The sequence below is a fragment of the Elgaria multicarinata genome, chromosome 17, assembly GCF_023053635.1.
Source record: "Elgaria multicarinata webbii isolate HBS135686 ecotype San Diego chromosome 17, rElgMul1.1.pri, whole genome shotgun sequence".
In the NCBI taxonomy this organism is placed as follows: Eukaryota; Metazoa; Chordata; class Lepidosauria; order Squamata; family Anguidae; genus Elgaria; species Elgaria multicarinata.
The window spans coordinates 22,827,441-22,841,235 of NC_086187.1; the positions used below are offsets into that span (position 1 = coordinate 22,827,441).

Below are 13,795 nucleotides of genomic sequence, written 5' to 3' on the forward strand. Positions count from 1 at the left end.
TTGGTTTTATAAAGATGGCGGAGAGCCCAAGTGTTTACATGAGCATGAGCGGCAGCCCGGGCAGCCAATGGCGATGCCTACAAGGGAATTTGGGCCGGCCAAGCGGGTGGTGGGTGGGATTGAAGGAACAATGCTTGTTTCATTGCTAAAGAGTTTCTTTCTTTTTTTTTTTCACCCTCTCTCCCCCCCTCTCTTTTTTTGCTTCCCCCCCACCTCTTTTTTTTTTTTTTTTTTAAGATCCACGGAGAGGAACTTGAAAGGGGGGTTTTGTGTAATGTACCTTTTCCAACCCTGGGCTGTATATGGAGATACTGAAGTCTGCCGAGCAGCAAGACCACTACCTGGAGTTTATTTCGAAACAGGACCTCGCCAAAGCAGGCGATCGGAAAAGCTGGGTTTTTAAAAGCAAGCGGAGGAGAAATTCGGCCGCCCGGCGCTGGGTTTTCTTTCAGGGCGGAGGGGAAAGCCAAGTCGACCTACGGAGGGCCGGGAAAGAACATTTTTGGGAGACCCCAAGAAGAGGAAGAAACAGGGGTGGAAGGAAAGAGAGGAACACCGTTTACGCGCACCCTGGTTTGGATCTAAAACACACACAGAGAGAAAATTCTCTCTCCCCCCCTTTATTTTTTTTGGGAAGCGAGTTGAGAAAAGGATCGAAGCTCACACAAATCCGTCTGAAGAATGGCAAAGAAGAGGATTACATAGAAATCCAGTTAGGGGGGATTCCTTAAGGGAAAAAGAAGGTAAGAGCAACTCTTTCTACTTTCGAAGTTAAGGCTGCAATCTTGGGCACACTTTCCTGGGAGGAAGCCCCCCCCATTGCGTTAAAGGAGACTTACTTCTGAGTAGACATATAGAGGATGGTGCTGTAAATTGCTCTTTCTTTCCTTTTTTTTTTAAAAAAAAACTGGGTGGGGGGAGATCTTGTTTCTAAGGTGAACGTCTCTCTCCCCCCACATCACCCCTGGCTATATACCTCTCTAGAAGTGAATCTGATTTACTTTTGACCCCCAGATCCTCCAGTTTCTTCTCCGTGTCTCCCCCTCCCCAATATAAATTGGGAGGGGGGTGACAAGGACCCTAGCAAAACAGCAGCTCCCTTAGAATCCTTCTTGGCAAAGGCCGTCTTGGAAAGCAAGCCAAGAAACAGACATTTTCGCATAGGCTGTTTTTAATTAAAAGCAGGAATCCAGCCATTTTTTTTTTTTTTTTTGGTAGCTGAGATTAACAAGGAAAGGAAAAGTTGAAAAGAGAGAGAGACAGAGAGAAATGAGATATAAAATTACATTCTACACACACATACATAACCGAATTCCCCATAAAATAGTAATCCAAGTTTTGGGGTATTTTTTGGTTGTGTGGGTCTCTTGATTTCTGTAGTGTGTGTACATACTGTCTCTTGGTATAAGAATCCTATGGAAAACAAGACTCCACTCCACAAACACACACCCAAATTCGAGTTTGCATTACAATTTTATAGGGGACATACATACATGCAAGCATATGTATAATTTAAATGAGTAAGGGGGCAAGCATTCTCTTCCTTGTGGTTAAATTGGAAAGCCACTAATCTATTTATCTAATGGTTTATAAGAAAACCAAATTAAACGGTTAAAATATCTTTTATCCACTATAGAGTGGAGGATTGAGTTGAGGTGGATTGCAGAGGAGGGGTTGTCTAGTAAACCCAGCGGTAGTTTTAACTAAACCCAGATTAAAGTAAGAAACTCTTAATTAAACCCAGTAAAGGACCTAATAGGGATTTTTGGACAGTGGGTTTCATCAGCTGCTACATGGAAACCGCTTCAACAACAACGAAAACCAGTGTATTTTTTTTCCCCTGGAGAGAGATAGAACATTGACTAATTGAGAATTCATCGTGTGATTTTGAGATAGCTGGCAAATAATTTCAGGGTGGAAAGAGGGAGAAGGGAAATTCTTTCATTTATAAAGTAGCATTTCTCTCTGCCCCTCCTCCAATCCCAAATTCTTTTTTAAAATTCTAAGCATTTTGGAATATTTTTAGAGAGGGTGGGGAGAGACGCAGAAATACTTCCCAAAATGTCTATATGTATCACTGCAGATATTTTGAAAGAATTCCTGGTGGGTGGGTGTTTGACTCTTACTTCTAAATGTTCTACCTTGAATATATTGGAATAAATGAGTTCTGAGACTGGCAGACTGGAGGATTCAAAACCGAACACAATAGGACTTACTTCTCGAGTAAACATGCATAGGATTGTGCCATGTCCTTTTTTAAAAGAATAAACCGGATCCCCGGGTACTAGATTCATAACAATTCATTCATAGCCTCATTCTGCTAGTCAATTTCAATGCTAGTTTCTAGTCATTTTCAACCCTGGCAATCCCAAAGGGGTGTGTGTACGCGTTACTTCTGAGTAGATACGTATAGTAGTAGTAGTCTGTATGGGGACATACAGGAGTAGTAGTAGTCTGTATGGGGGTCTAGATTTAGGGGTGAAGGAAGACGAGGTCTGGTTTCCCATAAAATCCACTCTTCCTCCAAAGCTATTTGAAGAAGCTGGTTTCAGAAATCTCAAGGTCCTAGCTGTGCTGTATGCTGGGCATAAAAGGTTAAACATTAAAAACGTTTCAGGGCTGAGAGGATGATAAAATGTGCAATGGGTCATTTTCACCTCTGGGCTGCCAGGACCGACACCCCCTCCTCTACATTTTTGTCTAGCTGCATCTGTTAAGATGGAACAGAGGGAAATGGTTATTGCAAACCGGGTTAGAGAGAGCGCGAGCATGTCTAGACAAAATAAGGGCAAGAGGAATGGAATCCGAATCAGGGTTTTATTAACATGTTAGGTTTCTTTTTTAAAAAAATTAAAAGCCCACAAGGGTGGGACCAAACAGGACTGGTTAAATTCCCCTCAACCCCCCCCCCCCAATGACTGAAGTCAAAGGAGGGGCAGAAAACTCTCTTACAGTATAACCCCTACACATGTCGACTCAGAAGTAAGCCCCCTTGAGTTCAGTGAGACTTGCTCCCAGGTAAGTGTGTAGGTTTGCAGTCCGGATTAAGGCTGCAATGCTAAACAGCCTTGGGAGTAAATCTCGTTGAAAATTAGTATCCCCCTTCCGCCTGAGTGCATAGGATCGGGTCGCACGGCTGCAACTCCAGACACATTTCCACAAGCCCGATCCTCCTCGTCTCACTGTTTCCTCGGAAGTAAGGCCCGTTGAGATCAATTTGGGCCCTTGCGGCCCGATGCTTCGCACGTTTACACGGGAGTAAGCAGCTTTCCAGCGGGGCTAGAGTCCGCGCAGCGATGTCAGCTTTGCCTGCAAACCACTTGGGAGTAAAAAGCACAAGCGAGAGATGTGAATGCAAACCCTATACCTTTTTTTAAAAAAGGGATTTTTTTTTTTGCATGTGTGCTTTCCTTGTATACACAAACCAATCCCCAAAATCACTCTCACGCATTCCTTTGAAAAACACATTTATAAAGCGGAGAGAGTCCAGGATGGGTGATCGCCCTTTGGCCGTAGCCCTACTACGTGCCTGCTTACTTGGGTGTAAACTACACTGAACTCTGTGGGACTTACTTCTGAGTAAACAAGCCTAACTTTGGATTGTTTCTCTCTCTCTCCATTTCCTCGTCTCTTCCATTTCACAACCCGTCGCTGCCGCCGAATTTTAACATTTGTAATTTTCTTTTTTGGATACAAAAAAAGAGGTTAATTACATCAGACCCGATTTTTGCCGGTTCGAGACAAACCAGCCGACTTCGGAGAGGGGGGGGGGAATCGATTATATGTAGCTGCAGGTGATAGACAAGGTGAAGAATCCAGTAATGGGATTTTTCATTTGAACTGCCTCCCCCCCAAAATAAGCCAGCCCCCCCTCCAGGGTGTGTCTGCGTTCTTTTTTGACCCCCCTCCTGTTCACTCCCGTCAGTTTCGTGCCTTTTTTTCATCTTTCCTTTTCCTTAGGCAAAAGAAGAAAGAAGAAAAACCATCGGCCCGCTGCCACCGGGGCTCTTGGCTAGAAGGAAGGAGAATGATAGAGCCCAGGACCGAGCCGGGGCGCTTCTGCTTCCAAAGCCTTTGAGTCTGGGGCGGGCGGAGGGCGGCGGCGGCGGCGGCGATCGGCGAGCGGATGATGGATGGAAGAGACCTCGGGCACCCCCGCTCCGTCCACGTCCCCCCGCCGCTGCTCTCCATGGACAGCCACCACCACCACCACCGGGCCGCCGCCGCGGCCGCCGGAGCCGCCGCGGCCCGCCTCGCGCCCTTGGCGGCCGGGCTGCCGCCGGCGCCTCTCCCCGCTGGGAAATACCTCGCGTCCGGCATCAACCTCCATTCCCACGCGGGTAAGTCTGGCTACGTTTTGGGGCTTTATTGATCGCCCCTCCTTCGCGGTCGTCTGTGGTTGTTTTTTTTTTTCTGGTCTGAAATCAAGGTCAAGCCAGAGAATCCGAATCATAATGATAATATTTTTCTCTGCTTTCCCTTCTCTACTGATTTCCCTTCAAAAGCCTGCCCTCTCCGCATTTTTTTAAAAGAATCACCCCCTCCCCACATCTCCCCTTAGAAATGGGCTTCCTTTCTCTAAGAAATCCCATCTATCAGCCCTTCACACAAAAAATACTCAACCCCTCTTCTTTGGGTTGGCTTTCCATCCCTAAAATAACCCACATAAACAGCCATAAAAAGTGACATGCGAATATTCTGCATTCTGTGTCCCCCCAAACCCCTGCTTCACCCCCCCCCCCAGGTCTGGTTTGTCCCCCCCCCCATTAATCTAGCAAACAAAACTCGCCTCCTGCCGCCTGCAAAATCAGTTTAGCTGTTTTTGTGTATGACTGTAGGTTCTTTAAGGCTGCAATCTGGTCCGTGCTTTCCTGGGAGTAAATTCCATTGACCTCAGTGGGGCTTACTTCTGAGTAGACATGGATAGGACTGCACTGGAAGATAGGGGACCTAGGGGCAAAAGGGTGTGTGTGTGTGTGTGTGTCTGTGTTTGTGTGTGGAATGCTATAGGGACATACACACATCCTATAATGCCATATGCATGTTCATGTAAATTCCTGCCGCCCCACTTCACCGCGCCTGAGTCCATCCACACATATATCATTTTGGAGGGTGGTACCCCATAAAACAAACATTACAGAACTCCCAAGCTGCATAGCATCTCTTCCCCTTCCCCCACAAACGGTGGACAAGTCCGGATTGCTTAGCATGACCCCTCTGCCCTTAAGAAAAGAAAAGGGGGAAAAAAAAGACCCACACATTTTTCTAGAATGCCAGACAACCACAAAGCTTAACCTGATGTCTAGTCTGCATAGAAGCAGGCATTGGAATCCAATAGAGCAAAATAACTTTAGATCCAAAGGATCACTCTCTTAAAAACAAACAAAAAACGCCCAGTTTTAATCTGGCAGCCTGAAAATAGGTCTCTCTTGATGCCTGCTGTTGCCTAGGAAATCACTCCTGGAATAAAAATGCTCATATGTGATTCAATAGGGGAAATAAAACCCTCTCCCTCTAAGACCTGGCAAATTAGAAGGTCTCTCTCTCTCTCTCTCTCTCTCACTATATTTCTGTATCTAGATATTTAGTGCCCCCCTTCAGTACAAACTGTGTTGCTTTGCAAGACTTGTGCCTCTGATCGTCAATCCATGCAGCCACCGATGCTGTCTTGAATGGTCCTTGAAGCTGTTCTTATTTTGCTGTTTTATTCTCGTTAATTACCGTGGCTGGAGTCTTTCTTTTTTGCACTGCCTTGGCAGTTCTAGTCCATAGGGTGGTCTTTATTTTCTGTCCCACATCGACCAAGATGGCGCAAGGAAGGGAAGCAATATTCCCCCCCCCTTTCCCCTCCTTTTTTCCTTTTCCTTTGGCAGGAATGGGGGGGGGGATTTAAGAAGGAGCTAGCTTAGTGAAACCGTTTGGCATCCCTTGCAAAGTTTTTATGGACACTTCAGATTTGTAAGCATTGCTAACAGATGGTTGGACACATTAAGAAAATAAATAAATAAATAAATAAACTCTTGTTCCCCCCCCTCCTCAAAATCCCAAGAACATTTGAATGAGGTTCATTGTAAAGCAGGTTCTGAGTCTTAATAGCAAAATACATATTTTACAAGAGGGTCTTGAAATTTATTTTGTGTTGTTTACTGCTTAAATGCATGGTGAACCCCACTATATAAATTCCAAAGGAAGTTGTGTGGGGAGGTGAAGGCAGAACCCCCCCCCTCACTCTTTTTAAAACTGGGTACCTTTTAAAATAGCCAAACATTCTTTTTCTTCGTCTTTCTTATCTTACTGTGCATGAAGTCTTTCTCTCCGTAAATTACACCAAAATAGCAGGCTCTCTCGACTTCGTTCTCTGAGCTTGGCTATTAAAATTCACTTTTTTTTTTTAAGCTTCAGATTTTTAAAAAGAAAAAGGCTTAAAAATAAATAAATGGCCGTCAGGATTTTTTTTTTTAAAAAGGATTATTTATAACACTGCTGAAGAGAACTTGGGGTTTTGCTAAATATACTAACAGGGCGTAAAAATCTGTGCTTGGGTGGTGGCTGTTTTTTAAAAACAAAAAAAAAACACAAATTCTTGGCATTGCCTCAGAAGGAAACGACTGAAGAATAAACTCATACAGTGAGACCCATCTTTTCTTTATAATGTTTTTCCCCCCCTCTCCCCCTCCCCTCAGTAATTCATTGTGAGAAATGGCCGGGACTGTAATAAAATTAAAAGTAGCGGCTTTGTTTGTGTGTGTGTTTGCGTGTGAAATGTGAAACAGATGAAAAGTTCTGAAGTCCTCTCAGAAATTCCTTGTTCCCTGGTCGCCTTGCTAACCCTCCTGAGGAGGTGGTGATGGGGTGGGGGGGACACATACACAGGGGATCATTAATGCATGCACAGAAACACCCCCCACCCCTTTTAAGCTGGTTGGAACCTCCCTCGGTACGCTGGTGTCCCTTTTAGCTTGGGATGGATTTTTGCGGTTGTGTATGCTTGTGAGATTCTGTGCGATAGCTGAGCAGCAGCTGGAAATGTGGTCAGTCTCTCTCTCTCTCTCTCTCTCTCTCTCAGCCCCAGACAGAAAACTGCTGTGTCTGTAGGAATCTAAACCCCCCCCATCGCTTTAAGACAACAGCACCACAATTTCCAACCTTGATGGGGGGTAGCAATTTTTCATGCACTTTGGGCTCTCCTACCCCCTATTAAGGCCGAGGTACCTTCTTTTTTTTCAAATTAGATTTTTATTTTAAATGTCTCAGCTCAGACAGAGGTTTAAAAGCAGCTGGCAACCCTTTGCAGGTCTGCGAGGTTCTGCTCCGAAATGAAGAAAGTGCATCCTTCCTTGATCAATTTCGAATTCTGCAACTCCCCCATTCACTGTTAAGATCTGTCTTGAGGTTTGCCGAAAGCCAAATATGCAAATAATTCCACCCCCCTGTTGTACAATGCTTGTGTGTGTGTCTTCTCTTCAGCCCATCCCCCTCTGGGGAAAAAAATAAATAAAAATCTGGGTGTGGATAGGTGACTTTGAGTTTACTTTTAGGGGTTGGTTGGGTGACAGGTTTTGCAATAACGAAACTTGCTTCTCCTCCTCACCCTCATGGAATGAATGACTTTGAAATTTTGCAAACCTGATTGCCAACATCTGCAAAGAAGGAAGCGGGCTCAGTTGAGAGGGAAGATTTATTGGCTTTCCGAATAGGTGGCACCACCAATTTTCCAGGTGCTAAAACAAGAGGTGTAGAATGAAAAGCAATAAAACTAAGCACATGAGCAAACACCCTTTTATTTAACCCCCCCCCTCAAACAACTTCCCTCCCCATATCACCTCCTCCTAGGGCAATCTCTAATCTTTGAAAAAGTGAACTCATTGTCCAGGCAAGCTCAAACTTAGCACAACACGGAGGGCTATTTTAGTGTTTACACGGATATTTTAGTGTTTAATTCTTTCTGGAGGCCTCATAGCTTATATATTCAGGCTACTTTTAGGCCGTTTCCTGATGCAATTGCTGCTGTGTTTACTGACTGTTTGTCACCCACCTCTTTTTCTAGTCGGATCTTACAGATCTAAGCCAGGGTTGTAAAAAAGCAAGTGGCCTGGTCACCTTGGGTGAGCATACGTGGCCTGGCAAGGGAATAGCAGGGAAATTTTGCAAAAGTTGCGGTGGGGGAGGGTTTAAACTACAAATGCTTAATTGCCCCCCCCCCCTCTCTCTCTCTCTCATGCACACACACAGGTACCAGATAATAATAACCACATCCCAGGGTGTAGTCTTGAAGGCACATATTGCAGCAGCCTTACTGACGCATAATGTAGGTGCATGGATGGGAAAACCATATTATACACTACCTGGAGTTTTGTCATGAAACATTGTGCCCAGTAACTTCTGTTCACTTGCCAGCCAGGTTGTACGGAATCCTCATGCCTCTACAGTGTTTAAGGGACTGCCTATTCCCACATGAACTGGCCTGTCTTTGAAGAGAGCAAGGAGGGGGAAGGGGGCTGCTCCAGGTGTCCCCACCAGAGACGGGGCCTTTTCTGTGGTAGTGCCCCATTAGGGCATTTCTTCCCTACCTACTTGGCCCTTCTATTAGTGCACTTCTGGTGCGAACTCCAAACCATTTCACTGAATGGTTTGGACTCATTTTAATGAAAGAGCAAGCCCTGATTGCAGTTAGTATTGATGGCGTTTTATGCAGCGAACTGTGTGGGTTGCAATCTTGGTTTTGGCAAAGTTTATCGTCTTTTTGTTTTGATGTTGATTGCATTGTTGAAAGCTGCTCTCTTGGAAATTTTACATTTGAAGAAGGGGTGGGGTACACAAATGAACAAATGTATAAATAAACAGACTACAAAAGCATATGGCTTTGGGGCAGAGCACAAAATGAATAGAATTGGAAATGTTTCCCTCTGGGCACTGATCAGATATGATTCAGGCCTTCCCTTTCTCTTCCACCCCCACCCCTGGTTGAAAAAGTCTCCTCTGTTTTCAAGGATGAATAAGAGAAACTCCTCTGGGGTGGGAAAACCACCAAGATGGGCAAGATACGCACAGACAGAAGACTTGCATCCTGCATCAACCTGTGGGGGAGGCAATGTGTCTCCATGCTCTGCTCATAGAGACGCATTGCCTTCCCCCATTGACTCGCTACCCGCGAAGGCCGGGTATCAATGGAGGTGTACACTTTTTGCCTCCTAGCGCAACAACCCCGCCAAGTATAGCACTTTGCCGTTTCCCATGGGGAAAGATCCACTTCTATGGGATAAATTATTAAGGGATGCGTCGGATTGGGATGGCAGGCTAAATGCACCTTCATTGAGCCTGCACCTGTTTGTGGTCGCCATCCTGACGTCCGTCGGTTGGTCGTGCCAGAGCAAGGGTGGGCAGAAGGGAGACCTAAATGTACCGGCGATTTACAATGGATCCGACAAGGATTTCTGACTCCCAATAGTTTCATAAGAATCACAGAGTTGGAAGGGGCCTCTAAGGCCATCAAGTCCAACCCCCTGCTCAATGCAGGAATCCACCTTAAAGCATCCCTGACAGGTGGTTGTTCAGCTGCCTCTTGAATAGGGTGGGAGAGCCCACAACCTCCCTAGGTAACTGGTTCCATTGTTGTACTGCTCTAACGGTCAGGACGTTTTTCCTGATGTCCAGCCGGAATCTGGCTTCCTGTAACTTGAGCCCATTTATTAACAGGGGCAACCACAATGTGACTCTACTCCCCCCCCCCCCCGCTGCTGTGTAAATTATATTTCTGAAATGAAAAAGGGTGAGGTATAACCAGGAGTGGATTTTGTGTGTGTCTGTGTGTCTGTGTCTGTTTTGGAAGGGCTGTAAACTCCATTCAGATTTGGTACCCAATACGAATTCCTGGGCTCCAAATTCTTTAATTCAAAGTCTTTTGCACTTGGCTCTAGTCGCTTGATCAGAGATTGTGGTTAAAAAAAAAAAAGGTTCTGCTGAAGATTCTACTAAAGAAACAAAATGAATCTGAGATATTGCAACAAGCCTGAAATCTCCTAGACCCAAATGTTGTGCAATGGATGCACAGGACCCCTTTGGGCTTCTGCCCTGAGGAGCTTACAATCGAAAAAGAAGGGAGCAGGTGGCAAACCTCTTCTGGGAGGTTGCATGGGCAGGATGAGGCCACAGATTTAGACCTGCATCTCTTGACTGTGCCCACCCACCCATGTCTTACAAACAGGGTAAAATCCAACCTAAGTCCTATTTAGAGGCGATCCATTGACAAGAATGGTACTTAATTTAGTCATGACTAACCTAAGTCCCATTCATTTTGATGGACCTACCCTAAAGTAGGACCAAGGCTGGATTTTACTCATAGCTCCCAAACAGTGTAGTTATCTGTATCTTAAAACACTGCATACGCTACCAGAATTGGGGTGCTTCCTGACATTAGCAATCAAAGAGGCATTGTATCAGGGGCAGTTGCTGGGGAACATGGGCGGGAGGGTGCTGTTGCACCGTGTCTTGCTTGTAGGTTTCCTGTAGGCAGCTGGTTGGCCACTCTGTGAACAGAACGCTGGACTAGATAGACCCTTGGTCTGATCCAGCCGGGCTCTGCTAACATTCTTATGTGTGGCTATTCCGCCTCTTTTTCCTTAATGGATTTTTTTTTTCTGGGAAGAAAAAAAGATTGAATCAAGGGTGGAAAAGCACAGGAAGGCATCATTATTTGGAAAATACCTCCCTGCCCCACTCTAAAATTCCATGAATGAGGCAACACGGTTGTACAATAAAAGCTACATCTGGAAGCAGTATTTGTGAGGGGTGGGTGGGAGAATTCTGTTGCAAGCGGAGAAAGCTGGTGTGTTCTACCTCTTCAAATAGGAGCAGTTGAAGGGTTTGTTCCCAATTTAGGTCTGACACTCCCAACGTCTGATGCACATAGGCAAGAAGTGGAGGTAATTAAATAGGTGTACAGCACAGTCCTATGCCTGTCTACTCAGAAGTAAGTCTCACAGAGTTCAGTGAAACTCACTCCCTGGTAAATAGGTATAGGATTGTAGCCTTTACTTTTGATAGGTTTGATGCATAACTACGGATAATTTCCCTTAAGGATGCTTTCAAAAACGTAGGGTGCAATCTTATACATGTTTAAACGGGAGGGGGGGAAAGTCCTACAAATCCCAGCATCCCCATTTTTCCCTGCTAAACATGCATAGGACTGCACCCATAGAATCATAGAATAGTGGAGTTGGAAGGGGCCTACAAGGCCATCGAGTTCAACCCCCTGCTCAATGCAGGAATCCACCCTAAAGCATCCCTGACAGATGGTTGTCCCAGCTGCCTCTTGAATGCCTCTAGTGTGGGAGAGCCCACAACCTCCCTGGGTAACTGGGTCCATTGTCGTACTGCTCTAACAGTCAAGAGGTTTTTCCTGATGTCCAGCCGGAATCTGGCTTCCTGTAACTTGAGCCCATTGTTCCGTGTCCTGCACTCTGGGAGGATCGAGAAGAGATCCTGGCCCTCCTCTGTGTGACAACCTTTTAAGTATTTGAAGAGTGCTATCATGTCTCCCCTCAATCTTCTCTTCTCCAGGCTAAACATGCCCAGTTCCTTCAGTCTCTCTTCATAGGGCTTTGTTTCCAGACCCCTGATCATCCTGGTTGCCCTCCTCTGAACACGCTCCAGCTTGTCTGCGTCCTTCTTGAAGTGTATAATTTCCCATCTCTGCCCCACATAAATGCTGATGAAACGGTACAGAATGTTGCTCTTTCTTAAACCGAAAACCAAGCCACTAGCCCTCATTGTGCTGGGAAAACGATCCATTGCACTTTAATATAGACGCATGTGCCGTTTTCTTTTTTCTTTTTGACAGCACCACTGCTTTAGCCATGGCTTTGAGCATTCTTTTCTCTCCTCTCTACCCCCACGGAATTTGCAGCTGTGTGCGCTCTGCGGACTGTAGGCTACACCCTCGCATATGATTCTTAGAATTTCGGGTTAATCATCTCAAACTTCATCCTCTCCTCCCCCACAGCTCCTGACTGCTCTCCTACAATGTGTCTTCTTTATGTACTTCCAACCAAGGGTTATTAACACGGCTCTTCCAACCAAGATCAGGTGGCAGAACTGAGCGATAATTTTGCAGCCCATCTTATCTATCTATCTATCTATCTATCTATCTATCTATCTATCTATCTAAAATAGAAAATTGCGCTTAGCAATTTAAACGTGCTAAATTATAGCCTGCAAGGATTTTTTTTTTTTTGTCTTCAGTGGTTTTAACACATTCTTTTTAAATGGTTGAATCTTTCTGCTATTTAGGTTCTTTCTCCACCCCAAAGCCCCATACACATACAACACCCAGCCGGAGAAAGAGACTAGGATCTCTCTCCCAATCCTAATAAATACCCCTTTTATAAATAACACAATGCACCAACCTTTCTGAAGTGGGTTATTTTAAACCGTGGCTTTGAAAGATGTTTGGCTGTCAGATCTTGTTTTACTAGGTATGGTATGGTGGGTTTCCCACCCAACCATTGTTGAACTGGGGGTTGGAGATCAGGGGTGGGGTGGTTGGGGGGCAGAACCCCATGCTGACTTGAAACTCCCTGGCAGCTGGTCCGTCTTTTTCTGTATTTATTTTTGATGTTAACTTTTCAAGAAAAAGTCAGCCCTTTTGTGCGTGGGTGAAACAGCCCCCCCCATTGTGGGCTGCCGGCGTCACGAATAATAGGAAGGCCATGCAGGGCTGAGCAGGGGACACTTGGTTACCTTTTCAGCTTGGGGGTCTGGCAGAAGGGAGAGCCTTGGCAATCTGCTATCCCTGATTGGCTGGGGATGGTGGGAGTTGTATTCCTACACCTCTTTATGCCTGCCACGTCGGGGCAGGGTGATCTGCAGTGGTTGCTGACTCAGGAGCGGAGTTATGAGGGCTGCGTAGCGAAAATGGGGCTACAGCATTGAGAAACAAGAGGGAGGGGTTGGCATGCACAGGGAACCCCAAATTCAGTCCTTTCATGCAGCCCAATGGGGGCTGAGGGTGCTCAGTAGTCATGGAGCGCTGACTGTGTGTCTCTGTGTGTATGTAATGGAGTATCTTGGAAGAGAACATGGCTGGCTGCAACCCTAAACGGCAATGCTCCATGTTTCAGGTTCTACTTGTATTTTATAATACCTAATGTAGGAGTGGGCCACAGGGGGCGTGTGAAGGTGAGAGATGTGATGGGGCCCAGGCCATGCAATGAGTCTTAGTGTCTGGGCTCCCCAAATCAAAACTCGGCACTCTGTCTGCTGTTGCTCTGTGGTTGCTCTTTGGATAGCCGCTGCTCTGTATGGTAAAGATTTTTATTTATTTATTTATTTATTTATTACATTTTTATACCGCCCAATAGCCGAAGCTCTCTGGGCGGTTCACAAAAATTAAAACCACAGTAAAACACCCAACAGTTTAAAACACAATTACGAAATACAGTATAAAAAGCGCAACCAGGATAAAACCACACAGCAAAGTTGATATAGGATTAAAATACAGAGTTAAAACAGTAAAATTTAAATTTAAGTTAAAATTAAGTGTTAAAATACTGAGTGAATAAAAAGGTCTTCAGCTGGCGACGAAAGCAGTACAGTGTAGGCGCCAAGCGGACCTCTCTGGGGAGCTCGTTCCACAACCGGGGTGCCACAGCGGAGAAAGCCCTCCTCCTAGTAGCCACCTGCCTCACTTCCTTTGGCAGGGGCTCACGGAGAAGGCCCCCTGTAGATGATCTTAAGGTCCGGGTAGGTACATATGGGAGGAGGCGTTCCTTCAGATAACCTGGCCCCAAACCGTTTA

At 45.6% G+C, this 13,795-nt stretch overlaps 1 protein-coding gene across 4 annotated transcripts in view; it reads left to right on the forward strand.

Annotated features, from left to right (window-relative positions):
• The first annotated feature begins 219 nt into the window (after nt 1–219).
• TNRC18 (trinucleotide repeat containing 18) overlaps nt 220–13,795 on the forward strand; it is a 102,384-nt gene continuing 88,808 nt past the window's right edge. For all 4 annotated transcript variants that reach the window (XM_063143618.1, XM_063143621.1, XM_063143619.1 and 1 more), the window contains exons 1-2: nt 220–743; nt 3,961–4,340. In XM_063143618.1, coding sequence (XP_062999688.1) covers nt 4,127–4,340 — 214 coding nt within the window. In that variant the 5' untranslated portion in view covers nt 220–743; nt 3,961–4,126. The remainder of the gene's footprint in view (nt 744–3,960; nt 4,341–13,795) is intronic.